The 27,430-nt window shown below is 42.6% G+C and overlaps 2 protein-coding genes across 3 annotated transcripts; one reads left to right on the forward strand and one right to left on the reverse strand.

Annotated features, from left to right (window-relative positions):
* The first annotated feature begins 1,049 nt into the window (after nucleotides 1-1,049).
* Nucleotides 1,050-16,054, forward strand: itga6b (integrin, alpha 6b). Of its 2 annotated transcripts, XM_041055640.1 has the most exons (26): nucleotides 1,050-1,318; nucleotides 7,718-7,845; nucleotides 7,983-8,062; nucleotides 8,602-8,863; nucleotides 8,956-9,087; nucleotides 9,206-9,419; nucleotides 9,510-9,703; nucleotides 9,835-9,932; nucleotides 10,095-10,222; nucleotides 10,307-10,396; nucleotides 10,597-10,658; nucleotides 10,801-10,970; nucleotides 11,067-11,210; nucleotides 11,300-11,409; nucleotides 11,522-11,672; nucleotides 11,802-11,885; nucleotides 11,977-12,056; nucleotides 12,348-12,425; nucleotides 12,523-12,625; nucleotides 12,799-12,969; nucleotides 13,155-13,256; nucleotides 13,377-13,487; nucleotides 14,187-14,285; nucleotides 14,508-14,633; nucleotides 14,851-14,941; nucleotides 15,554-15,691. In XM_041055640.1, the coding sequence occupies exons 1-25, from the start codon at nucleotides 1,143-1,145 to the stop codon at nucleotides 14,917-14,919; spliced, it is 3,162 nt and encodes a 1,053-aa protein (XP_040911574.1). In that variant the 5' UTR covers nucleotides 1,050-1,142; the 3' UTR covers nucleotides 14,920-14,941; nucleotides 15,554-15,691. The 2 variants fall into 2 exon arrangements, with proteins under 2 accessions (XP_040911574.1, XP_040911573.1); XM_041055639.1 differs by lacking the exon at nucleotides 14,851-14,941 and having other exon boundaries at nucleotides 15,554-16,054.
* Nucleotides 16,055-16,575: 521 nt separating this feature from the next.
* LOC121193728 (neurabin-1-like) lies at nucleotides 16,576-26,698 on the reverse strand. Its single transcript, XM_041056179.1, has 18 exons — nucleotides 26,627-26,698; nucleotides 24,252-26,441; nucleotides 23,499-23,631; nucleotides 23,026-23,146; nucleotides 22,832-22,936; nucleotides 22,065-22,155; nucleotides 21,820-21,966; nucleotides 21,462-21,515; nucleotides 20,885-20,985; nucleotides 20,537-20,665; nucleotides 20,332-20,428; nucleotides 20,174-20,243; nucleotides 19,944-20,080; nucleotides 19,631-19,860; nucleotides 19,352-19,417; nucleotides 18,590-18,797; nucleotides 17,883-18,071; nucleotides 16,576-17,238 (listed from the first exon to the last, which is right to left on the reverse strand). Exons 2-18 carry the CDS (start codon nucleotides 26,130-26,132, stop codon nucleotides 16,990-16,992), a joined length of 4,008 nt encoding a protein of 1,335 aa, XP_040912113.1. The 5' UTR covers nucleotides 26,133-26,441; nucleotides 26,627-26,698; the 3' UTR covers nucleotides 16,576-16,989.
* Between the last annotated feature and the right edge of the window lie 732 nt (nucleotides 26,699-27,430).

Consider the following 27,430-nt stretch of genomic DNA (forward strand, 5'->3'; position numbering starts at 1 on the left):
TGTGTGCAGACAAAGCCGGTGTTGTCTGCTGAAATACTGTGTTGCGGGGACAAGCTTTGGGTCAGCGTCTCATGGAATGCCTTGAAAACCATCTAGTGAGGGAGTGTGTTAATGTGCAGGTCTGTGCCCAGTCCGGTCTCTGGCTGCTTCAAGCTCTGTAATGACTCATCTAATGAGTCATTAAAGAGGACACAGGCCCTGTGGTGATCGCATGTAATGATCTGAGCATGAACGCCTATAGGAGTGTAATTTCTAAATTGTGACTAATTTCTAGCTTCGATTTTTTTCTGGGCTGTGGTTTGCAGAGGCCTGCTACTGTGCTGCAAACACACCAGTTGTTACATATTTCTGTTTCTTCTATTCATTTGCTCCAAAAATCTTTATCTCAATCTCAGTCTTTGTTCCTCTCTTTCCATCTGTCTCTCCCACTCTAGATAATTGTGTTGCTATTGTTGTCCGGACAAAACAAGAGGGAGGGAAGAGGGAATATTATCATTTCTAGCTAAAATACTGTATTGACTACAAGGATGTTTGATGTCAACAAAAACAAAAAAGTTTTCTATGAGAGCATGCAAGCTGTGTGCCCGATTGCATTCTTATGTCACTTTGCCAATATTTCCCCTCTTGTGGGATGATATGTTTTGTTTACTCTCGTTTCCAAGGGAGTTTAACTGCAGCCTTTATTACAGTGTTATACTTAGAGATCTACAGTCAGCAGCTGCCAGTGTAGCCTCCAGCATCAATTTTGATCACTGCAAATCTGTTTTGACACAGTCTCTGGCATCTTTGACCCACATAGATTACAGCATTGATCTGCTGCAAACAAACAAACAGACAAACGAGGCATTAATCGTTTCCAACTAAAATGTACTTGACAACATGAGACTGATTTGCAGGCTGTTTGAAGTGTGGTGGGATGGTGTGTGTGTGTGTGTGTGTGTGTGTGTGTGTGTGTGTGTGTGTGTGTGTGTGTGTGTGTGTGTGTGTGTGTGTGTGTGAGCGTGCCAGGGTGGGAGGGGCAGCTGAAAGTACAGTGGACAACATTCAACCTTGGAGCAGTCAGTCATTCGCACTCTTCGCCTCCTTCGACAAGGACTCACCTTTCACCAGTGCGAGGGAGCCTTTTTGTTTGACTGTGTCTCATGGAGGGCAGGATCACCTGTGGACTGTGGCTGCTCGTCCTTCTCCTGGGATGTGGACGACTGTCGGCTTTCAACCTGGACACCGAGAATGTCCAAACGAAGAGAGGGGACCCAGGCAGCCTGTTCGGCTTCTCTCTCGCCATGCACCGGCAGCTTGAACCGGTGGATAAGAGAATGTAAGAACCAGAGTTATGTTTTTAAGGGGGAACCACCTTAGAGGCCATTTATTTACGTCTGCGTCGTCCTAGCCTTGGAGACACGCTTTTAAATGGCTTTAAAATAACTTCAGTAACCATGTAATTAAAATGTCACAGCGGTGCAGACGGCTGTAAGCTCATTTTGGGTTGTTAGAGCCGCAACATGAGATGAAAAATGTCCTTTTAAACCAACTTTTGAGAAGCACCGAAGTTACCGTAAAAACGCCGTGAGGCTGCTAAATGCTACGCCATCATTTGAGCTCAGGTATGTCGCAGGTAGCTTCAAAGCAGTAGCTTATTTTCACAAAATCTCAGCAAACCATGGTGTTAAACTTCGTAAAAGAAAGTACTGCAACTTTATTACACCTGTTATGAGTTTAACCATACCTCTTGTTAATTTTTAATAAGCCTTTCCTTCTAGGTTACTTACAATTTGTGTTTTTTTTTTTTGGACCTTCATTGTATTTTTTGGTGGGCACGGGCACGCACAGGTGCGCGCGCACGTCTCTCTCTCTTTTTTTGCCAACTTTCTGCCAAAGTGGTTTTAAGAGAGACCGAGTCTTGGCATTTATGGCTAAAACATCTACTCGGATCATTGTTTGCATTTTTTTGGGGGGGCTCCGATTCAGAGGGATTTGTCATTCTTTATAAAGGCTAAATGCCATCAAGTGCTCACTGGTTTGAATAGTTAAAATATAAACTGACCCGAGATCAGAAGAGTCTTTAATCTGGGAAGCTCTTTAACTTTGTTATAATGACCCAGCAGGAAATACTCATGCAGTGTGTTGCAATGAAATGTCCTGGATTCAAAAATGTTTCTTAAGTAAAAGCAATCTTTAAAAAAAAAAAGAAAAAACAAAAAACTTAAAGTATCAGAGAAAAGAAAAATACCTCTTATGAATGTCTCATTATTTATCACTGGATTAGTATTACAGATTTATAGGCGTGTAAGTTGTATTTTAATGTTGCAGAGTTGGAGCTAACTTTAACCTCTTTCTCAGCTATATTGTCAGGTTGTTCAGTTTATAGAAATGCATCATGTTTTACGAGCTCATGATATGTATTGTATGTAAAATTATGATTAAATTAATCAAAGTAAGTAATAAATATAGTGATTAAAAAGAAGGTAAAGGAGTAAAAAGTAAAATATATCTCTCTGAACTGTAGTGGAGTAGAAATAGTATGACAGGGAATACACCTAAAATATATACTTAAGTAAAGGCACTAAGTATCTTAAAGTACCAGCAGAGCAAACAGCATCCTCCTGGTAATGATATGTTGATAGTTGTACGGCCTTTTTTTACACAAAGACGATCAATACACAGATGGGGGGAAGCTGCACTCCAGGTAGTCATTTGTATTTGTTCAACTATTCCCTTAAGGTCACCACAGTGTGTGTACCCACAGCAAGATATTCAGGACAATGAAGGGTCAGAGTTACTAAGCATCGCCAAGTCTTTAACCTTCTCCACAGAGGTTAAACACTGTCCTTAAACCTATTTACACATTTCTTCTGCTACTGCTACACTTTCACACGCACAGACGCGCACACACACACACAGTGGCAGTTTATGTCCTAGTTTTAGGCTGTCTCTAAATGAAAGACGCATGTTGATCAGCACAAGACCGAAGCCACCAAAAAGTCCCCCCCCCCGCTTCAGGTTGTAAAGTGAATTAGAAGAAGAAAACAACAGATGTCAGTGTTGATAATGCAGATTGAGTTTGAGTTACAGATTAACAGAAAATTAATCTGCAATTTTGAAAATAGATTCATTGTCTTTTTTTTTTTCAAGCAGAAGTGGCCAACGTGCCTGTTTTAGCATTTTAAATGTGAAGACATGCTGGTTTTCTGTGCACTCTGTGTACAGTCAACTGAGGATCTCTGAGTTCTGGACAAACAAAATAAGCATTTTTCACTACTTTGCGACACTTTATTGACCAAACTATTAAGTGGTTAGGTGATAAAATAATCAACAGATTAATTGATAATGAAATATATAGTGATATTTGTTGTGAGAAACCATTTCCACATACTTTGTTGAACAAGTTTTTTTTTTTTTTTTTTTAACAAATCTTTCGCAATACAATCTTGCCTTCAATCAGTATAGAACTGGACAGGCTGTAACCATCAGGGCCATGTGTGTGTGTTGCATTATAATACAAGTCTGAATGTGTGTGCGCATGTTTGAGCAGGAGGCCATGTTTGTTTTGCAAGTGACGGTGCTCATAGTGCTGTGACGGAGGTGGAATGTGCTCTGGCTGCGGACCGTGTATTTGTGTGTATGCACACGCATTCATGTGCTGCCTGTGGATGCTGTGTGTGTGTGTGTGTGTGTGTGTGTTTTACTGGTGCCGATGCATGCTGTGGCTGAGCACTGAGGCGTCGCCCTGTTGTCAGTCATTTGGAAGAGTGTCAGAGAGCTCACTGTGCTGCTTGATACATTCCTAACCTGAGGCAAAAAAAAAACAGGCAATAGATGCAAGAGTTCACTTTAGTACATTGCAACAATGTGTGCTTAAGTAAGTATTAGTGTGTGTGTGTGTATGCTTGTACCCCCCCGTGTGTCTCCTGGCTGTTGGGTGTGCACTGTGAGTCTCAATCATTTGCCAGCCATGTATGCCAACTTTTCTTCAGACTCACGTCTTCCGCTGTCTTTCATGCCCTGCAGGGATGATTATTACATGTACCTGCAGGAGAGGGCAGGGGCTGATGGGATTGTGTATATGCATGTGCGCATGTGTCTGTTTAGGTGTGTGTCTGTGTGCGTAACGTTCCATGGTTGGTCATAATTGCCAGATGGAGCTGTCTGTATAATAAAATCAAGAAGGAAAGCACAAAATGCATGATAGGGGAGAGGAGAGGAGGAGGGGGAGGAGACCGAGAGAGAGTTCAGGGAAGTTGAAGAGCTTGGATCGAGTGTGAGAAATGTGTGGGAGAAAGTAAATGCATGTGTGTGTGTGTGTGTGTGTATGTGTCTCTGAGAATTTAACTGGATCTGAAGAAATGTAGCAAGAACAGTAAAGGATATAGAGAGAGAGACGCTGTGAGAAAGAGGAAAGCAAGACATGCTGGGATGTTAAATACCAATGTCAATGTCATACTGTGTCTAGATTCCAGAAATGATGGGAGATAGGAGGTTGTTTTTTTTTTTTTTTTAAATTGAAGTTAATTGAGGTACAGAACCACTTTTTAAAAATAATTTTTGAACTATCTTAACGAAATCATCCTTATATCAATTGTCTAGAGAAAGGACAAAGTACTTAGAAATCCAGAATTTGTTTTTCCTATTATATATACTATCATATTCCAATCAATTTAGTGCTGTGGTTGTTCCTTGCCCTGTTCACTTTAGCTGCCAAAATACAGTGAAGAGGTGATATCTCCAGGTCATATCAAATCAAGGTCAACCACCTTATCTTTCACTTCTTTCCAAAATATCTGTATCTTTGTGCATTTCCAAACCAAATGTGCGTACATGCCAATTTCTGACTTGCATTTAATACATTTAGGAGAGCTTAGACCAAGCTTGCTTCTCATTAGTGGTGCACAGTGATGCCTGTATAATATTTTAAATTGTGTTTCTTTCGGTTTCATAGCTCAGAATAGTAAGTGTATTTTCTGTAACTGATGCCTGAGTATTTTTCTTCTGTCTGACATTCTTTATCAGTCTGTCACTGTTTTTGGGTGTGATCAGTGGAATAATTAAAATTTATTCCAAAGATTTCATAAACATTAGAAATATATCTTTTTTGTGTGTGTTTAAGAATGTCTTCCAAGAAAGACACATTTGGAGCATGTATGTTTTTTGCTAGATAATGTGTCTAATAGAAGTTTAATACTGAAGTCAGCTTTGTGAGTGAGTGTACATACTCTGAGTGTATATAGTATATTCAGATTCAGTCTCAGGTTAGTTGAGGTTATCCAACATCAAAGAGAGAGAGAGAGAGAGATAGGAACTGAGGAAAAGAAAGAAGTGATGGCTGAAAGAATTCTGACAGGAGCATGAATCAGTTTTACATCTGGGCACCAAATATGAGCTGTTATTCCACCCGCAGGCTCAGGCCTGGCAGACGGATGGAGATGGAGAAGTTGGGTAACACATGACGTGAACCTCTGGATCTGCAACTCATTTGGAGCTGAAGTTGATGGGGGCGCCACTGGCTGTTGCTAAGCAACGGGCTGTGCCCTAGCCGTCAACCAGTTCTCTGCAAACAAAAAAAAAAACAAAAAAAAAAAACAACAACACTCCTCTCCCAGTGGGATGCTTCTGTAATGGCCACTCTGCACTGATCGCTGTGTAGTCCTGCGCAGGCCGAGTCCAAATGTCACTGCCAGAATGTGTGTGTCTGTTTTACGAGTCACTGCCCAAACATACACACACACTCTCTCACTCTCGCTGTTTGCCTTAGTCCTTCCTGTAGACTAAGCCACTGTGTTTGGAGCTTCCTCTGCTGGTGGTGAATGATTAGATAAACAGCTGGGTCACTGTCAGTGTCAGTGGAGCAGCAGGTTACCCTTATCACAGTAATAGTTCCTGTAACACCATGTCAGTACTTCAGTCTATGTGGACAAAAAATTATAATAGCAGTAATGATGTGCAGCGTCCCACTGGAATTTGCTTCCAAGTATTTTTGTGATTTGGATCATATGTAAGTAACTAGTGTAACTTTTTGCTTTGTAAATTATTACATGTCCACTTCATCAGTAACACAGTGTTGATATAATGTGTTATTTTACTATCACATTGCTGTTGCTGTTTTTTGGACTATTGTTGCATTTGTCTGAAATCACTGAGCAACACACTGAATGAATTTCACAAAGGGATTATGGAGATGTCAGTGCAGCAGAGATCCCAGGACATAATGATCCCCATTCCCAGAGTCCATATGTCTTGGCAGAGCTCTTCTCTTCTCTTCTCCTGTCTTCCTGTGTCTCTGAGGACAATGTTGAGTGGAGATGTGCCCGTCTGGAATTCACTGTTAGTCAGAAACCCTTTGTTTGAGGAGTTGACTCATCTGAATTAGACTCATCTTTGATAGACAAGCACATGCCCTCAACAATTTCCCCTGGTGTTAAAACATGTTTTCTGTTTGTCATGGTGGTGCACGTAGAGGTGGAAAGTTTACTCCAGACTATGTGGAATCAAGTGTCAAGTGGCTTTTTCACTCCCCTTGTAATTTAGAAAAGACTGGATTGGACACTAAATGGGTGGGATGACTTCACAAATGATAGCGTTCTGGTTTTTTGAAACCGGGCCAAACCAATCCAGTGGTTAAAATGGAAACAGCGTACACTTGTCCATCATGCAGAAGGAGTGTGTTTCTATTGTGATGGCTTCTCTGACTGCAGTTTATTGTAGAGATATTCCTGCAAAATCTATGTTTATAACAGCAGCATTAAGAGACCGTGGGTAACTTCGTGAAAACAAGCCATATTTTTGTATGACACATAAACAGATTTATTGTCCCTTGCTAATCCCCATCATGCATGCTGAAGTCAATATTCCCGATGATTTACGCTGTCTTAAAAAAAGTTAACTTGATAGTTTGAAATCTCCTCCCACATGCAGTGAGTGTTTTTTGCGGCGCTGACTGTGGAGGTCGACGCTGAAAACATGCTGATCACATTAGGCCTCGGCTCTTCACTCTGACTATATGTCTCTGTAAATTCCCTCCCAGATGGTGTATCTGAGAATGCTTTGTATTGCAGCTAAAAATGGCTTTGCTTAATGTCATCTGGTGAAGACTGTGCTGTACGACGTTAACTCTGAAGGTCATCGGACAGACAAAGCAGACCAGAGAGAGTGTGTGTATCGACAGTGAGTGTGTGTGTGTCTCCGCTGTAAACCTCCACAAAGCATCATTTTAGAGGATGACATCCTTGACTTGTTTGATTTACTCTGTAGGAAACCTTGGGAAACTGGATGCCCATCGTCAAGGCTTGGGTGTGGCATTCGCCCTTGTCCTTGGTTCACAAAGGCATCCACTGTGTATATGTGTGTGTGTGTGTGTGTGTGTGTGTGTGCGTGTGTGTGTGTTTGTGTGTGTGTATGGAGAGAGATAGAAAGCCTGGTTCAATCAGCCCCAGCAGGCATCTGAAAGGGGTCTTTGACTCAGTTGGACGGTGAGGATATGGAACATCAGTTTGGTGGCGGATGTGTGTGTGTGTGTGTGTGTTTGTGAGTGTGTGAATATGGCTGCTGTGTGACGCAGTAGACTGGAATGTGTGATAATATAATGTTCAAGTGGAAGAAATGCCAGCGTTCCAGATGACGGATGGGGGGGGGGGGTTACCGCTTGAGCTTCTTTGACAATGTGCATTTTACTGAGTTGAATATGGCGTTAAGCTTAATGGATTCATGTGTGTGTGTGTTGCAGGCTGCTGGTCGGCTCCCCGAGGGCGAAAGCCTTAAGTGGTCAAAAATCTAAAGTGCCAGGAGGACTTTACAGCTGTGACATGAGCTCCACCTCAACGAACTGTGCCAGAGTTAACTTTGATAATGATGGTGAGATATCTGCTAACACCTGTGCATTTTTTTAAAAAATATTTGTGGCTATTTTAGACACTTTTTGCTCTACGGAGACTTGAGTCACATCACCCTCTTTGTGTCTATATGTGTCTCTGTCCTCTGTCTCTGTGCAGAGGATTTAACCAGTGAAAGCAAAGAGAACCAGTGGATGGGCGTGACAGTCAGCAGTCAGGGACCAGGAGGCAAGATTGTGGTAAGTTATGAACGTCATCTTTCAGTTGTCCAAACAGTTCTCTTTAAATAAACAAAAATATATGATTTACACCAAGTCAGTGGAAATGGACTGTATAACAAAGTTCTGCATAAACATTTAAAAATTTCCATTTAATAAAAAGGTGCAGCCATTTAAAAAAAAAAGTCTCTTAGGTTTGAACAAGTCTGTTGGATAATGGATATGAAAACAGATGCAGACAGCTGGAGCAACAGCTAATGACTATATCAATCTGTTAATTGTTTTTTTTTTTGGATAATTTAAAAATGTCTGAATATGCATGTCAAGAATAACCTTGGAAACCATGACACATTGCCTGGGGTTACTTACAGTTCTGTTGGTTTAAAGGTACTTGTTTGGACACCCTCATAAGAATGTTCCAAAATCCTAAGATAATCAGTTTAAGACTGGTTAAAGCATCTAAACCTTTAATGGTAACTTCAGCTGCAGGTTTTTTGCCCCCACTTAACACCACAAGTCGCTCTCATCACATCAACCATGTGTCTCTGTTCCCCTGGTAGACCTGTGCCCATCGCTACCAGCGTCGGACCAGCGTGAACAAGCCCAGCGAATCCCGTGACATTATCGGCCGCTGCTACGTGCTGAGTCAAGACTTGACAATCAATTCCGTGTCAGGTGAAGACGGAGGTGGCTGGCACTTTTGCGACAGGCGGGCCAGAGGCCATGAGATGTTTGGCTCCTGCCAGCAGGGCCTCTCTGCCACATTTGACAAGGACTACCACTATTTCATCTTTGGGGCCCCTGGAGCATACAACTGGAAAGGTAGTCTAATGTATATGTGTGTGTGTGTGTGTTTCTGTGTGTGTGTTTTTATTACCATCATATCTCATCATATTCCTGCTCCTCTCTTAAAGGCGTGGTACGCTTGGAACAAAGGAACAACACCTTCTTTGAGATGGGCATCTATGACGACGGTCCTTTTGAGACAGGAGATGAGAAAGAAAAGAAACAGGAACTGGTCCCTGCCCCTCCCAACAGCTACCTGGGTAAAATGCTCAATCTTTTCCATGACTCCTGTTGTTCCATATACACCAAGCACTGTATTGAAATACCTGGCCATTTTCGGACTATGTCAGCAAGCGTTCCTTTGTCTCTTTCTTTTAGGCTTCTCTCTGGACTCGGGGAAGAGTTTGACCAAGAAGGGTGAGCTGACGGTGGTGGCCGGAGCTCCTAGAGCGAACCACAGCGGGGCAGTGGTGCTGCTGAAGAAAGGCTCGTCCTCAAGCAACATCTTGCTGGAAGAGTACACATTGGAGGGGGAGGGGCTGGCCTCATCTTTCGGCTACGACCTGGCTGTGCTGGATCTCAACGGGGACGGGTGAGTGACGGAGGGTGATACACATAACCTGTGACCTCTGCTGTTATTGTTACTGTTTGCTTACTACCACGTGATGCTCTTGTTTGTTAGTTGGCAGGACATCGTGGTGGGAGCACCTCAGTACTTTGAGAAGGACGGAGATATTGGTGGAGCTGTCTACGTCTACGTCAACAAAGAGGGAAAGTGGAACAAAGTCACGCCGACCAGAATAGACGGAAATCGGGACTCCATGTTTGGCCTGGCTGTGGAAAACCTGGGAGACATCAATTTGGATGGTTACCATGGTGAGACTGCTGTGTTTGTACATGTACATGCAGTGTGTATCCGACTGTCTGCTGGTCATTCTTGACTCTCTGCGAATGAAATGCATGCACCTGTAAAACCACACTGTTACTGTTTCCCTTTGTTGTGACAGATTTTGCAGTGGGAGCTCCTTATGAGAATGATGGTGCAGGGGCTGTCTACATCTACGGTGGATCAGCCACAGGACTCAGCTCTAAAAAACCAGCACAGGTATGTAATAATAAACAACTATCCTAACTATAACTCTGCTTTTTTTGTTTTGTGAGGTAGGAAGGCTGTGAGGTTGAGGGAAATACTGGAAAGTTTTACAACATAATATAAGTTTAAACTTTTGTTGTAACCTACAGAAAATGTGTTTTTGTCTTGCTTTAGGTGCTGTCTGGTCAGCTTTCAGGAGCGAGGCTCTTTGGCTACTCCTTGGCAGGCAACATGGACCTGGATAAGAACTCCTACCCTGACCTGGCTGTCGGATCCCTCTCTGACTCAGTCTTTGTCTACAAGTGAGTAAACTGGTACATTAATCTGATTGTGTTTCTCTCATTATGTTGAGACTGTTGCTCATTGTGTTGCCCCCCCCGCCCCAGAGCCCGTCCAGTTATTAACATCAAGAAAGAAATCAAGTTCTCACCAAAGGAAATTGACCTCACCAAGAAGAACTGTGACAACAACTTCTGGTAAGTTTTGACTGTTGTGCATATGTATATGAATTATTTTATTTATGGAAGAAGCTAATAAAAGATAATCACTAAACGGCATTGTACTTTCTTTAATTCACTTGGTGCATCTTTTAATTTCTGGGCGTTCGTTAAAATGATGATGAGTTAAAACCATGGTGTCTGATTGTGGATAAACTCTCTGTCTCCTGTCTCCCCAGCTTGAACATTGAGGCGTGCTTCACCTACACTGCCAACCCCACAAGCTATGCTCCCAGACTGAGTAAGCTGAGCCACATTTTTCTTTATTAAATTTAATCTTTAACATGTTTCCTCTTATCATTATCAGAAAATATCAGTTTCAATAGCATAGAATAGGGAGGCGAAAGCCTTGAACAACACATCCCTTCTTCTGTCCCATGCAGCGGTGGCGTACACCCTCGAGGCAGACGCTGACCATGGGAAGGACTCTCTTTCTCGCAGGGCTACCTTCACCGAGTCCTCTGCCACTGACAAAAACTACGAATCCAGAGGGACCATCACCATGACCAGCAAAGGAGCGAAACAGTGCGTTACACGTCAGCTTGCCATAAAGGTAGTGACTCTCACTGGAAAATTTTCACCTCTCTCTGTACCTTCTCTCTTGATCAAAGTGCATCGTGTAATGCTGTGCGATGTGGTCGCCCTACAGGAAAATATCCGAGACAAGCTGCACGCCATCCCTATTGATGTGTCCGTGGACATCCAGGATGCCACGCGTAAACGCAGGCAGAGCTCAGCTCCTCAACTGCCACCTGTCCTGGACCCCAAGGAGTCAAAGACGACTCGAGCAGAGGTGTGTCTGAGCTTACTGAAGCATCGACTTTACTGACATGTAGTAGAGGTTCCCACTGCCTATGTGTGAACTTTTAAATGTGTTTGTAGGTGAATTTCCTGAAGGAGGGTTGTGGCAACGACAATGTGTGCCAGAGCAACCTGCAGGTGAATTATCGCTACGGCCAGAAGACAGAAAAAACATTCGTACCATTAGAACTGTAAGAGGATACGAACACACACACACGTTCACACACCTGTTTTTCATAAGGGTATCATTTTTTTTCTCAAGGAGGAATTTCATAAATTGTAATAAATTCTGCGTGTGTAAAGGGAGAACGGTGTGCCGGTGATCTCGCTCAGCAATCAGAAGGATATCGCCTTGGAGGTCAAAGTATCCAATCTCAATGCAGATGATGCATACGAAGCCACTTTGAATGCCTTCTTCCCGCGTTCCCTGACCTACTCTACATACCGTGGTGGTGTGAGTCTCTCCTTCTGATTCTCTCTCTCACACACACACACACACAAACACACACACACACACACACACACACACACACACACACACACACAGTTTGTGGTCCTGACTGGGACTTGTTATTGATTTCAGGACCGGTCGTTAGGCTGCACAGCCAATAAAAATGGCTCTGAGGTCTCTTGTGAGCTTGGAAACCCCTTCAAACGTGACTCAGAGGTGAGAAAAAAACACCTTTTGGTTCTGTTTACCTCCCCTGTACAAAAAGTGTCATTGTTAATACTGTGTATGTGTGTGTTTGTGCATGTAGACGACCTTCTACATTATTTTGGGTACGTCAGGCATCTCTCTCAGCACTACTGAACTGGAGATTGATCTTCAACTAAAAACGTAAGTAGATCTAAGCCTGTAATCCTGCAGCACAAATATCTAAAAATCATTGATTACACTTCTTATAGTTGAAGATAATGGTTGGTAGGTGATTTATTTTTGAATGATGGATGGTTTTGATGGTGGTGCTGATCATTTGAGGCGTAGAGGGAGGTTCCCTTTGGAGTCATATGAATAAATCGTGCTGCAGATACAGCAGATATGCTCCTGGACCTTAATGCATTTACCTTAATTATGTATTAACATTTGTAGTTCCTTGTGTTAACCTGTGTATGACCTGTGATCTGACAGGACAAGCAGCCAACAGAGCCTAGCTCCTGTCAAAGCGAAGTTAAAAGTGGCCATCGTGTTGCAGCTGTCTGTAACAGGGTAAAAGAGACACACACACACACACACACACACATAGAAAAAACCCACGACTGTGCACCAATTCATGGCGCTTAACTGTGTATTTCTGTCTCTCCAGACAAGCCCAGCCTTCTCAGGTGTACTTCACAGGAGAGGTCAAAGGTGAGACGGCCATGAAGGCTGAAAGTGACACTGGCAGTGCCATCACACATCAGTTCAGAGTGAGTACAGAAAATCTGCTAGATCAGTAGTCTCTTAGAACACTCTTGAAATATTTCTCTCTATTTAATTGATTTTTTTTTTTTTTAATTAATCCGGCGTTCGTCTAGTTACATGTTCTCTAATTAGATGATTAATACTACATTGAGGACACTGTTCCTGTTTTGTTTTATAGATAATTAACCTGGGAAAGCGTTTGACAGACTTTGGCACCGCCACGCTCAACATCAAGTGGCCAAAGCACACGGAGCAGGGCAAGTGGCTGCTCTACCTGATGAAGATCAGCTCCACAGGAGTGGAGCAGATGGAGTGCTCACCTAGAGGCGAGATCAACAGTCTTGGCCTGGTCAGTCAGTGAAAACATCACATTTATGTGCAGTCGTCACTCTACCTGCACATATTGGATTTCACTCGATGTTTCTTTGTACATAGCAGCAGAGGCATGTGTTGGAAGAAGTGCACATTTAGACAAATAAAGAAGTTGAGGGTAAAATACAATAGCTGAATGTCGTTTTCCTTTTCTGCTTTAAGGAACCAAGCAAGACCAGGTCAAGAAGAGCAGCGAGTAACATCTTGGGAAGTGAAGAGGGCACTCTTTCCCGTTTTATTGACACCAAGCAATCTCTATCTCTGGTAACACCACACAACCAAGTTTTATTCTATTCTATTGTTGTATATATTTTTTTATTTTATGTGCATTTGAAACCAGTAGTGGAGGAACCCAGTGGTAACTTTGTACTCCTTTGTTGACAGTCTTGTGACAGTGGGCTTCAGTGTGTGACCATAAAGTGCCCCCTGCGGGGCCTGGACAGTAATGCAGTCATCACTCTCCACTCTCGCCTCTGGAACAGCACATTCATCGAGGTAACTAAGTGTTTTTTCTCTTACGTCAAGATTTGAGACGTGTAGCAACTCTGCTGTACTGGCTGTGAGAATCAGGTTCACTGTCCTGAGAAGGAGAAAGTAAAGGAAATTCACAGAAGCTTTTTGACAGGCTGAAATTAGTTTTTAGATTTTAAATTAAGATTAAAATTCGAATTATTCAAATGTGGGTTGAACTAATTTTCACATATATTTTTCTCCTAATGTTTCTTGTAGTAGTCTCATTTATGGTGTTAAAGGAATTTAGTAATATAAATTGAATTTTTAACTTAATATGAGTTATTAACTTCTCATACATATGTGAATGATTAAACTTAATCAGTTCATAATCGAACAGTATTAAGTTTGCACCAGACAAAATCAGCCGTCATTCCCCTAAATGATCAATAACACAGTTTAAATCATACATTGCAGGTCATTACACCAGAAACATTTTTTTAAATGAGGGTGCAAATTAGCAGACCACTGTAGAGTTTTATGGAGGACTGTAATAGCTTCACTCTGCCTTAGGTTAAATAAAGAATTTATACTGAATTAAAAACACCATTCAGTCTTCATAGGCTGCCTCGGACACACTCTATTTATTTATTTTATTGCAGCAAGTTGATGTTTATTTTAGTGTTTTCTTTGATTGCTTCCAGCACCATGTCAACTTGATCTTCTCCTGTTTTCTTTATACAGGATTATTCCAAATTACATCATGTGGAGGTGACAGTGGAGGCCTCTCTGCATGTTGATAGCACAGCAAAGAACACAGTGTTGGAAAATGCTGAGACACAGGTGATTATACACACCAGGAAGAAAAATTGAATGATATGTAACTCTGTTGGATCGAGAAACGGATAAGGTCTTTAATGCAGATGTTGTAGTATGTAGACACCAAAACCTCAGCTGGTGTGTGTGATATAAACAAAGAGAACAAAAAGAGATTTTAAAGTGTAGCTGGGACTCTGATCCAGAGATCTTAACATTGGTGTTCTGCCACTGTTTTGTGTTCCTCAGGTGAGACTGACAGTGTTCCCAGAGAGGCGTGCAGCTCAGTATGGAGGAGTACCATGGTGGATCATCGTGCTGTCCATCCTGCTCGGGCTGCTGTTGTTAGGCCTCTTGGCTTTTCTTCTCTGGAAGGTAGGACTGAAGGACATAGGCCCACCTACCAGGATACACCCACAAACCCTGGCTACTAAAAACACATACAGCATACCTACGTTCTTATGATTTGAAAAAGCCCTTTGTGGTAGTTCAATTTTTTTTTACCATTGAGTTATGTCTATGAAGCACCATTTACAAAAAAAAAGTGTAGCAGCGATTACACACGTTTTCTAACAAATTTGCCTCTCCTCAGTGTGGAGTCTTTGGGAAAAAGAATAAAGAGGACCCACCCGAAAAAGAGATGCTGACGTCAAATGCATAAAAAAAAAAAAAAAAGAAAGAGGGTAAACTTACCCGGCCTGCCATGAATGAGTGAAACTTCTTTTCCTGCTCCTTTTTTTTTTGCTTCAAAAGCACTGCTTTATGGTGTTAGGCAGGCAGTGGGCCATTCTCACGCTGTAACAGGAATGCTGTTATAAAAGCTGACTGATTATTTCTGCGAAGAGTTTTTGCCTAAAAGATTTGCACACATGATCGTATGTGTGGATCCTTACAGTTTACCTGCATGGCTAGGGGCGGTGATGGCTGTCAAGCAGTGATTTATGCTATTTCATTTTCTGAGGAACTACACCATGGAGGCTGCTTTGCATCTCTTTGATTTTTCTCCTCCTCTATTTCCAGTTTCTGTTCTTGCTGTTGCACATGCAGTCACTTGGTCCGAAGGTTTCTTTCTCTCTCCCTTTTGAAAACAGGTTCATTAGAACATGTTTCCCTTCTTTAAGAGGAGCACAGATGGCTTTTTGCACCTCTTAATAGATTCAGTGCATCTTCGCTCTTGCCTGTGAAACAGATTGATCTCATCAACTTCCTTCGTTTTCTCCGCCTTTCTTTAAGTAGCTTTTTTCTCTGAGGAAAAAAAAAAATTGATTTTGTTTTCCCTTTTGTCTCTACTGCAGTGTGGCTTTTTTAAGCGTGCCAAATATGAAGACAAGGTTCCCAGTTACAATGCAGTTCGGATCAAACGGGAGGAGAGAGCAATAAACCCTGGAAACGGAAAGTGGGAAAACCTGGAAAAGAAGCCCTGGATGACAACCTGGCATGACCACGAACATTATTCTTAACAGCCAATGAAATCTGACTCCACACAGATCCTTGTCGCTTTTCTGTTGAACTCCCAATTTCACTGTTTTTGTTTTTCCTGCCCTGTCTTTGCACAGCTTAGACTGTAAATATCAAGAAAGAAAGAAAGAAAGAAAGAGGATCTTTTGTAAACTTTTGTAGGACGAAATACTTGATCAAACATTCTGCTTCAGGGGCTGATTTGATCTCGGATGGTCAGGATGAATCACTGGAAGGAGAGTTGCAGTGTGGGAGATGGTCCTGCACAACTACTGTTTGTTTGTCAGAGTTTTAGAGCTCGTTGTTGTACATTGACTATGTTGACAGTGTTGACTGGGGAGGGGGGGGGGGGGGGGGGGGAGGGAGGGAGGGAGGGAGGGAGGGAGGGGTTACGGGAGTGTTTCTAGATTTTTTTTTTGTGCATTTTTTGAATGTTTTGCAGAATTGTTTATATTTATTGAGGAGTACCTTCTGTTACTGTGCTCTACAGGCCAAAGAGTCATGCAATGCATACACAGCTGACTTTTTTCTTTTTTTAAAACATAAAACACATTTATTGTCCCCAATTTGAAAGTGCACTTTTAAAAAGAAATAATTTCCCCAGCTCATCTGCTGTAACTGTCGGTTTGTATTTCACGCTCAACGTGCCTCAGGTTGTACATTATGGAGCAACTGCGATTTATCCACATTGTCAAAAACTCTGTTTGTAAACTTACCTATGCAGACTTTCACATTTAACTCACTGGCTCTAAAATAGGAAGAAAGCAAGAGCTAATTAACAGGTTTTTTTTTTAATTACATTTTTTTGTCATATTCATGTGTTGTGTGTGTTATTATTCAAGTTGAATGAGAGTTTAAGGCGACAGCAGGACGTTAAAAGCTTTATTTATTAATACATAAAAAAAGCATTTACAGCAAATACCTGAGTGCTTAAAATCAGCACATTGTTAAATATTAAAATCACTAAGGATAATTTAAGGTTCATGAAAAAAAAAACAGAAAAGAAAAATCACTTTAAAACAGTCACATTCTCACACACTTTAAAACTGACGTATGACGTGACTGATGTGGTCTGAAGATTTTCCATCATTTAAAATCAGTGTTCTGTATCCTGAATGAAAACTATTCACATGTGACCAAGAGATGATGTGTGCAGTGGATCTACCTGTTTCTATTAGCAAAATAGAAATTGGTTCAAGTGTATTTCTGTGCGTGTCAGAGTGCACACACACCCTTATGCTGGTGGTGTATCCGAACGTCACCTGTCTTTCCTTTATAACAGAGACTCAGTCCTCACAGTTTTGACACTGCATCTGACGTCTTTCACAGACTTCTCCTCCATCATCACCCTCACTTTCTCTTTTCCTTCATTCTCTTTGTCCAATACTGCATTCTTCTCTTTTTCCTTTTCCTCCTTCAGCCTCTTCTCTCCTTTCCTCTGTTCTTTCTCCTCTCTCCTCTTCATCTCCTTCAGCTTCTTCTTGAGGGCAGACCGGTCACTTTGACTGCACACGCCCAGAGCCTGACGTTAGAAGGGAAGACGGGCGTAAACAGAAGTTCAGGTCAATGACACTCCAACAAAACCAGGTTTCACTTTGAATCTTCCACCTCAGGTTTAAAGGGGACAGAGGAAGTCTCACTGAGGTAGTTACTATCAGTTGAGACTTGCTAGTATGTAAGCATGCTCAACATTATCTTAGATGTAATGGTATTGCCATATAATGTCTTGTATGTTCACTGATGTGTAACAAGAAATTGCAGCACAGAAGAAGATGTGTCTGAGCTGATTGAGAAAGTGTGGATATTATTTTGTCCACCAGAGAGCACTGACAAGTCCCCTACCATACAAATCTTGGTAACAATTCCTTGAGGTTTTATGTTCATTGTTTAGGCTGTATGTTCATATTAAAAAGTTCAGCAGACATACTCTGGTAGTTGATTTAACTTAGAAAAAGTGAAAAAAGTGAAAGTGCCAGTGACATGAAGAGCTAATTAGTAATGATAATGAGGTTACAATATTTGAAATGCATATTTTAGAATAAAGTTTTTCTGTATAGTTAATTTAATGTGAGAAAATGTATCAGAGATACAGAATCAGAATCAAATCTGTGCCTCCAACATTTGTTAAAACACTTCGTTTCCCTCAGGATGATAAGAAGTGCTCACCTTGAGTTTCTCACTGTCCATGTTGAGCAGCTGCGTCCCGTCCACTCCTCTGGCAGCAAACTCGGACGTGTACTGATCCATGTTCATGGCGACCAACCACAGACAGACCTGCTGGCTGTTCCACTCCAACACAGGTCGACTTTGCCACTGGTTGTTGTTATTGGTGGGAACTGGGTCATCGTCCAGCGTCTGACAGGACACCAGAGACGGCGCCAGGGGAAGACAAGGAAAAGAGTGAAATGAGAGGAAACTGTAATTAAAGAAGAGAGCAGAACAAAGAGCGCTCCATGGGGAAAGTAGTAAGGAAAAAGGAAAGAAAAGGAAGAGGAAGGATAGACTCACCTCAGTGGAAGAAAAAGTAAAAGTGTGAGAGTGTCCAGAGAGGGAGTGATCAGAGGCATGACCCACCATGCTGGAACTGCCCACTGGAGAACCAACACTCTGGAACCAAGAGAAACAAACCTGGGCTGCCTACACACTCCACATCTATTGCATGTGTGCCCATGCATGTGTGTGTTTATTTTCAAATAGGGATTTCTGTTGATGTGAGATATCTAGAGATGAAACTTGACAGAAGGGAAGGATGTCATGCAGAGAAGCCTGCCAGTCTAATCTGTATCCTTGTTACTTCAGGTACACGTTAGCCTGCTGAGCCACCATGGAGCCGTGTGCACATACTGCCAGTAAACACGTCCAGCTTTTCTTACCTGGTCTCTTCTGCCCGTCGTGGTCAGGTACGGCAAACTGCTGCTGGACACAGACCGAAGCCTCTCCCTGCCCCTCTCCCCCTCCTCCTCCTCTTTCTCCCTCCCTTTCTCTCCAAACCAGGGAAATGGCAGACAAGAGGGCATGGAGGTGATTGAACCTGATGGAGAAACTCCAGTGGGCTCATCCACAAGGTCACCACATGACCCCCTGGTAGAAAACAATGACTGTATTTTAATTACAAACATACATTTTAAGGTTAATTCCTGAACTTTCAGGAAAATAAATCTACATGATATCAAAGTGGTTACACTCACTGCCTCCACCCCACTTTTAATTTTGTACTTTTTTGGGCTTTCTGGTTAAGTGGAGAAGTATAACATGGATGAAGCATAAACATTTAGTGCACTGTCACGGTATATTCAGAAAAATCTGTTCCCGTCTGCCTTTTTTTTAATGTATCTCCAAATGAAAACGTGTTTGCATTATGTCTGCCTTTTCAAATTTCTGGCATTTGCTCTGTTTTTTTGGTGCATAAATTAAAAATGTGCATAAAAACAGGTGATGAAAGGTGTTTAATGAGCTTGAATACTGACAGAAGTGGCAGTGTGCAACAGAAATAGATAAAATACTTTGAATGGCTTTTATTTATAGCCCTGTCAAATGACAAGTTAGGAAATTCAACATTAATAGCTTATTTTTTGTACAAGACAGACACCCATTTTGTGTAGCTTAGTTTTTGTGCACGTGTGACATTTTCATACCTATTGTTCATGGACCTTCTGCTGTGTTTTTCACTCCTCCTTTTGCTGAGAGATTTACGAAGGCCACTGAAAAAGAAACAGACGACAGTCATTAAATGTATCAGGATAAAAAGTGTAACACAAGCAAAATGGTTGGTCAGTGTCCCTATTAAACCAGCCACAGTAGCATATAACCAGAACTTTGCTGCCTACCATGGCTTTATACTGGGGAATATGGGAAAAATACTTTATATTACAATCCCATATCTAAGATGGAAGGAAGAGACAGAGACCCTGTACCTCAAGTCTGGAAATTTCCTTTTGGACTTCCTGGAAGCTGAGGATTTGCATGGTGAAGGAGTGACAGTGTCAGTGATGTAGATGGAAGGGGTGAAGAGGGGGCCGGTGGGAGGATGAGGACTGAGGGCTGAGAACGAGGAGGTACTGGACATGTCGCTCCTGCTGCTCCTTTGTTCCACTGTGGGCGCAGACACTGATTGGCTCTCGTGTGGTTTTTGGGCTTCATCTTCCTAAAAAGCAACAGAGGACATGTGGAAGTTGAAAATTCACAGTTTGAAATAGCAGATTTAAGTTTTTCAGCTCAGTCTCTTACCTGTTTTCTGAAGCTCTCTCTGAGTTTGTCTCGTGAGGGTGGGTGGCGCTTGGATTTCTGGGCCAGCTGAGCTCTGGCTATATGAGCACTGGAGTCTAGACGTCCTGTATTGGGGACTGGAATATACCAATCTGGACCTATGACAGACACAGCCCAAACTGATTGGTTGGAAAAATAAATCAAATCAAAGTCAAATAAAATAGTAGGCTCAGAGTAACACAGCTACGTACCTTTGACTGAAGAGTCCACAGAGTGGTTCATTCTTTCAGCTACAGGCTCTTTTCTCTCTAGCGGTGCTATCTGTGACACACAGTGTGAATCAATGACTGCAGAGAAACGGCAGGTTCAGTGAAGTAAATCCATACAGGATTGAGAAGTCTCCTCTCACCTGGATTTGCAGCCTTTCAACGGTGTCTCTGTGCTGCTTCTCTCTTTCTTCCATTTCTCGCCTTAAATCTGCTTCTCTTTTCTCCCACTCCTCCTCTCTGAAACACATTATTTGAAAAGTTTAATTCCAAATCTGTCACACAATTTTACTGTCTTACAAAATACACCGTTGGTGAAATAACCAAATTGGCAGATTCGATAGATACCTGCTCTGGTATTCTCTGACCAGTCTCTTGGCCTTGTTGTATTTGATCTCCAGGCTTTCTGACTGGCTCTGGGCGTCAGCCAATCGCTGGCTAACAACCCTGCACAATGTCTGGGCTTCTTGCCAATACCTGATAAATAAAAGGAGGGTCCATTAATACATTCCTAAAAATCATTATCTTCATAATGTTTGATTATCCTTTTGCAGGCTTTAAGCTCCCGCCTCATCTAGATCTGTACATACTTTCAAATTTGAAATCTATCACATGGCAAACCATGGCAAAATACATTTCTTGGAAATGTGCTGTAAAAATATGGAGATGAAGTGAGATGAGTCTGTAGCATCGTACTTCTCGAGTTTGTCAGCTTTCTCCTCTCCATCCTCTGCTCTCTGCTCCAGCTCTGCCTTCTGGCTCTCCCAACGCGCCTGCCGCTCCTCCCAGGCCTTTAACTGGAAAACGCAGCAAAGAATCATGCATGTGCAACAAGAGAAGCCTTCCAAAAAAAGACCTCTCTTGTTGTTACTTCACACACACACACACACATCAAGAGCTATTTTTGGAGTAGAGGAAACCGTAGACTCCTTCAATCCTCTTACTTCAGTTTTGATACAACAAATTTAATATTCACTGATCTAACGCGGTTGGATAGAAGAAAGCCAGATTTTCGACTGAAAGGCTTTTTTCCAACCCAGTTATGTCACAGCGGTGATTACTTCAAGGCAAAGGCAGAAAAGCAGGGCTGACGTGGAGAAGTGTTGGAACACGGCCCGTGTCCTAATAACTCCACACCGAGCCATCTCATACACAGTTAAATGGGTCAGACTGTTCCAAATGTGGATGCAAAGGTAGTGTATTAAAGTGAGTACAGTTATTGGTTTGTATGTGTGTGTGTGTGAGAGATCTCAATCTCAGCTGAGTGACCTACCTTTTCTCTAGCGCTGTGAAGTTGAGCCGTTTTGCTTCGTAGTTTTGACTGAAGCTACAGATTAAAAAAAAAAAAAAAAAAAGGCGGAAAGGAAATATACATGGATCAGTTTGGGTATATTTATATTTATATGACAGGACATACATTTTCACTAGTTTTCCATTATAAAAAGAAATAATACCAACTACTATCTTTTTTTTTACACCATATAAAATTAAGATGGAATGAAAGTTAAATACATATAAATTAATTCTAAAAAAAAAAAAAGAACCCGAAGTGTAATTATCAGTACAAGATTTTTTCCAATGCAATGTTTTCATAGATGTTAATTAATGAATTCACACTGAACATTAAGAACCTGCTGGTATTTGAGGCAGAGCCTGTAGTTGTCCAGACTGGAAAGACCAGACACATCCTCCTCTTCATCTTCCTCCTCTTCTTCAGCCACTGACTCCTTCTCTGACACGCTGCCGTCATTGTCCTGGTCTCCGCCTGCTCTTTCCCTCTTCACATATAAACACAAACGCGCAGCAAAACAGTGCAATGAAACCACATGGAATTCTTAACACGTCTGAAACGCCACTCTTCTTTGAGAAAACACACCTTTCTGGATGTTTTATCCATTTCCAGGCTTTCATTGATCAGCCGTGCCACCTCACTCTCCACCCCCTCTTTCTCACGGCCGATCAGAAACCTGTGGCCGAGGAGAGGAAATCAATTACACCTGTGAGCAATCACCACCATCCCATAATGCACTTGCACAGACTGTGCTGAGGGACAAGCCTTCTTCACAAAAGACATTTTGGCTGGTCACAGTAGCTAAAGCACAGGTGTTGTTAATGAAGGCGTGGTTAAGTCATGACAGTGTGCCAGCGTGCACCAGGACCCTAAAACTGAAGCAGCTAAATGGAATTCAGCCATCATTCATTTTATTAATTATGCCTGTGATTTTTCTACTGTGACATGTCCTCTATAAAAAAAAAGAAAAAAACATCCATCAAGTTGTTGCAGTTGTAAGCAAAGATTGTTCTGAAGACTCTCCGTGTTGGTGCGTTTACTGACACTCCAACATCTAAATTTTTGACCGTGTTGCTATAAAGTCTCACATTCACAGGGTCTGCTGTTGGAAAACGTATCTCAGAAAAGCCTATTTCAGAAGAAAAGGCTCATGAGAACGTTATAAAATAATGTGAACGAGGCGACTTCTGGTATTAAAAAAAAGGTTTGCTGACTTGCATCTGAATCTCAAATCTCAGGTGGTGAAGCACTCTTGAAGCAGCAACAGGTGCAGAGTTTTCAGCTGAATACGGAAATGAACAGAAAACTAATGACTACGTCTGAATGGCTGGCAGTGTTACATAGTGACTTACTTGACAAGGCCTGACGTGTTCTTGAGGACTGTGGCTGCAAACAGCTGGGAGACTCCAACCAAACTCACCCCATCCACCTCCACTATCTGGTCATTCACCTGAATCCTAACACACAAACAAAAGAGAAATGTCACTTTATTAGAACCACGCTGAATCCCCAGTAAACAAACAAACAGGCTGATGCTGAAATCTACCTTCCATCCTTCTGTGTTGCTCCACCTTCAGTTATTGTCTTGACAAAGATTCCCAGTTTTTCCAGTCCCTGGTCAGCTCCTACACCCATTCCTATGATACTGATACCCAGACCATCGTCTCCTAGAAGGAAAAGAAATAAGGAATTTATCCTCACACTGACAACATTAATCAGGGGAAAAAGACTGCTGCACCATGAAGACGGCAAAGATAAGAAATGAATTGTTTTGTCTGTTATATGTCAGCCCTATATTTTTTTTTAAAATGCCAGACAAACCAAATTGTTAGGTTTGGGTTTAAAGGCTCTGTCTCGAATGGTTGTAACAATGACCTGGCAAATGACTGTAGTGACATAACTGACCCAACAGATCTGTATGCATAAAAAGATGTATGCCACTAGATATGACCAGTTCTAATGGTTTCAGATGTGGAACCTGATGCGGGAAAGAGAGGGAAAACAGATGGAAATACAAACCCTTTTCTATCTCCACCGGAAAGACGTCCATCCTGTCCACTCTCTTCTCCAGCTCATACTCGGCCGAGGCAGACACTGGATCGATATCTTCATTGTGTCTGTCGTACTCTGCATTAGAATAGGTGGTGTACACCTGACAGACAACAGTCAATATATATTTTTAAAAATATAACTGCAACGGCTTCAGTTTACATCAACACTGACTGTCAAATTTAGGCCTAGTGGGAAAAAAATGCAGTTTAATGCATCGATAGCTAGTACACGTGTTCACCATAGAGCAGACCGTAAAAAGAACCATCTGCAGCTATTGACACAACAACACACTGTTTATGCTGGCAGATCTGTCAGAGTGTGTGAGAATCAGAGAGTGAGAAATTCAGGAAAGTGCAAAGACTTGAGCAAACTGTACAAAACATAATCGTTGGATTGCAATAAATCTCAGTGTACAGACACGACTCCCATGTGTCAATCGCTGATGCTTCGCTGACCACTGCCGCTTCAGTTTGTCGTGAACTGAGCCAGGCTGCAGCCGTACGCATCCACAGGAATGTTTTCTGTGCATTTAAATGACGGCAGCTCTGAGCTGAGTGCTGACAGAATGAAGCATGTGGGATCTTGCCTTTTTCCCCTCCCTTAATGGACCAGAGACATGGCTTTAGGCTAGAACTTCTCTTATATGGATTTAAGCAACAGCAGAAATTCACACAAATGAACTGCTGAAAGTCTGAATGTGTATGATTGAGGTTTCCGTACCTTGATCGGTGCTGACGAGAACCTGACCTTTCTCTTTACCGCCTCTGATGCATCCTCGTCACCATGATGAGTAACACCGGGAACTTCATCATATTCCAGTAAAAGCTGATTTCCTTCCTGAGGTGACTTTCCAGAGTCCTGTTCTGGTGATGCTGGATGCTCTGTATGAGTCTGGGATTCCTGATCATACACAAAAGCCTTGTTTTCAATCCCACATATTACCGTAGATCCCATCTGGTCCTCTTTGCCTCCTCCTGTGTCACCCTTTCCATCACTACCTCCTCTGAATGCCACATACTTGGCCTCCTCATTGGCATGCTCAGACGTTGTACCTTCTTCTCTCTCCCTTCCAACTTCTTTTTCAATTCTTTCCTTATCTGGACTTTGTCTACATTGTTCCTCTCCACTTTCACCTTCCCTCTTTTCCCCAATTTCCTTGTCAACATCCTCCTCTTTCATCATGTCCCTGTCTTCCCCTCCAGCACTTCCTTTCAAACCTTCATTGGTCTCTTTCTCCCAGCTGTCCCGCTTCTCTTTTGACTTCTTCTCAGCCTGTGCAATGAACTCTCCGTTCCGCTCCTCCCTTTCACCCTCCCATTGTTCATTCACCTGCTGATACTTGTCTCTTCCACACCTCCCGTCATCTTTAGTCTCTCTATTACATGGCATGCTGGTGGGTAACTGCCTCTGGTGTTGTTCTGAGGGAGCGACTGGCCTGTCTTCTCCTGCTCTTGGTTCCACTCTGTTCTCCAGCGTATAAGTTCCTGGTGTTGCTTCTTCAAAAACATCATCCACAAGGGCCTCCACACTTTCTCCTGTAATTTGGTTCATATGCTTCTCCCCCTCATCCTTAAGCCATTTACTGATCTGTTTTCGCTCCTTTTCCTCTTCGTTCTCATCACTTTCCGATGACTCTGTCTTCACGTCAACAAGTTCTGCTCTCAATGGCTCCTCGGGGGTGAAGCTGTGGTCAAGATTAGCGCTTTCTGCCCTTACTTCTTCTGCCTGTGTTCCTGTGGTTTGGTCATGTTCATCAAGATAGGAGGGAGATTTGTAGGATGCTTCATCTGGGCCATCCAATACAGGAGATTTAGGGTGTCCTGTTAGTGACGAGGGTGCAGGAGGCTTTGGCGAGGGAATGTTTATGGATTTGTCTTTATCAAAGCCATCTTCCTCTGTGTGGTTCCTTTTCCAACTTGCCTCTTCCTCTTTGTCCATGTGGCTGCCGCCTCCTCCTCTCCCATCTTCTCCTTCTACTTTCCCGTCTGACATCCCTCTGCTTCCCCTGACGGTCACAGGTTTTGAAACTCCTCCAAGCTCCATCACCTTGGTCTCAAACAACTTCCGAGTTACAGAGAACTTCTGAGCCAGAGCAGCTCTGTCGATATCGGTTATCTCATCTGGTCTGGAGGCTTTCTCTTGCAGACAGGATTCTGGAGTTGAAATGCTGGCCACAGTGCTCAGAACAGATGAGGAACTCATGACCGAACGTCTGGGTCCAGAGAAAGGTGAAGTCTGGACCTGCAGGCTAGGATTTTGGGGAGAAATTAGGGGTGTGGAGCCAGAACTCAGCACTGGGCCACCATCTTGTCTCACCTGCTGGCTGTCCATTTGGAGGAAAATGTTGTCTCTGATCTTGTTCCCCCTGGTGCTGTGGACTCTCCCTCTGCTACCAGTGCTGGTGTTGGACATTATGGGATCTGACAGGCTGGATGGCAACTTGTTTGGATGCACAGCAGAGCGGTGGGCAGCAGCAGCAGCTTTGTTCCCTTGTTGCAGACTGGTCCCGGTGTCAAATGAACATTTGATGGCATGGAAGTCAGACTTGTAAGTTATCCTGTGAGGGGAGGCACTTCGGCCTTTGCTGTCCGTCCGCATCATTTGAGAATGGAGGCCGTCTGGAGTGAGAAAAAAAGACTTTGGAGGAGCTGAGGAGGAAGCTCTTCACAGGTAATGAAAGCACCTGGGCAAGTGTTGAGCAGGTAGATAATGTTTGAGGATTTGCTGGTACAGTGATTGAATGGTAGCAATAAGGCAAGAAATGTGCTGGATAACAGTGCTGGTGTTTTAAGAGGGTACAGCATTGGCTGGATGACAGCAGGAGACAAAGGCAGGCTCTTGATCTGTAAACTTCATGGTCTTCAGGAAGCCTTCTGATTTTTATTCACAGTCTCCACAGCAAAAGGTCTCCTGGAATAGCAGGTTGAGAAAGGGTAACGTTTTGACCATTACAACACTTTCATTGAGGTGAAATGGCTCAACACAGCGGGAGTACAATACAATTTACAGACTGGACAAACTATCAAGTAGCTCACTCATGACTTGAAACGCTGTGATGAACATCAGTCTGTTGCAGACTGAGTATGCATACTCACTGAGCAATTGGAAAATCAGCTCCGCCGAAAATACAAAAAACATATCCTGCAATGCGTTTCATTAACCGAGTTACTCGACACAGGTATTTATGATTAACCTGTTCGCAGCAGCAATAAAGTCCTCTGGGCGCCGCTTTCAAGAGCAATCGGAAAATGAACAAGGGATGAGAGGGCACATGGACGTGGTATGTCTGGGAGAAAATAAGCACTTTTTCTTAAATAAAAGTCATTGTGATTGAATTAACTTTGTTCTTAAAGCTCTAGCAGTATATGTCAAACAAAGTCCCAGAGATGGTTTTTAGAGCAGTCGTGTTGTATATCCAACGTGCTAAACTAATTATGGTAACTGAACCTTAGTTTGATGGTTGGTGGGGTTTTGTATTTTCTTCGCAGTAATACGCGTATAGTATACCATAAAGGTACCCTTGTGCACCATGGATTCTAAAGCTAAGTAGGCAATGTTTTTTGATCCATTAGCTAAATGGCAAACTGGGACTAAAACTGCCAGACGAAACTGATGCGTAAGGGTCAGAGCAGGAGTTTACGACAGGAAGTGAAGGCAACAAATCTTACTAACCTGGCAAGGAGTGCGCGCGCAGTTTAAAGGTCGTGACAAACGCTGGGTCGCTGTGACCGTTGAACAAACTGCAAACTCCTCTCAATAATTAACTACTAAATTGTTATATTAGCTAGGTAGTATTACCCTCACACTATTGCCGACAGCTTCGTCTTACCGTAGAAGTGCTGTTTGCAGTCAGTCGGCTCCCTCGCTGTGATAAATACAGACAGATGGCGACTCATGTC

The sequence above is a fragment of the Toxotes jaculatrix genome, chromosome 14 (genome assembly GCF_017976425.1).
Source record: "Toxotes jaculatrix isolate fToxJac2 chromosome 14, fToxJac2.pri, whole genome shotgun sequence".
In the NCBI taxonomy this organism is placed as follows: Eukaryota; Metazoa; Chordata; class Actinopteri; family Toxotidae; genus Toxotes; species Toxotes jaculatrix.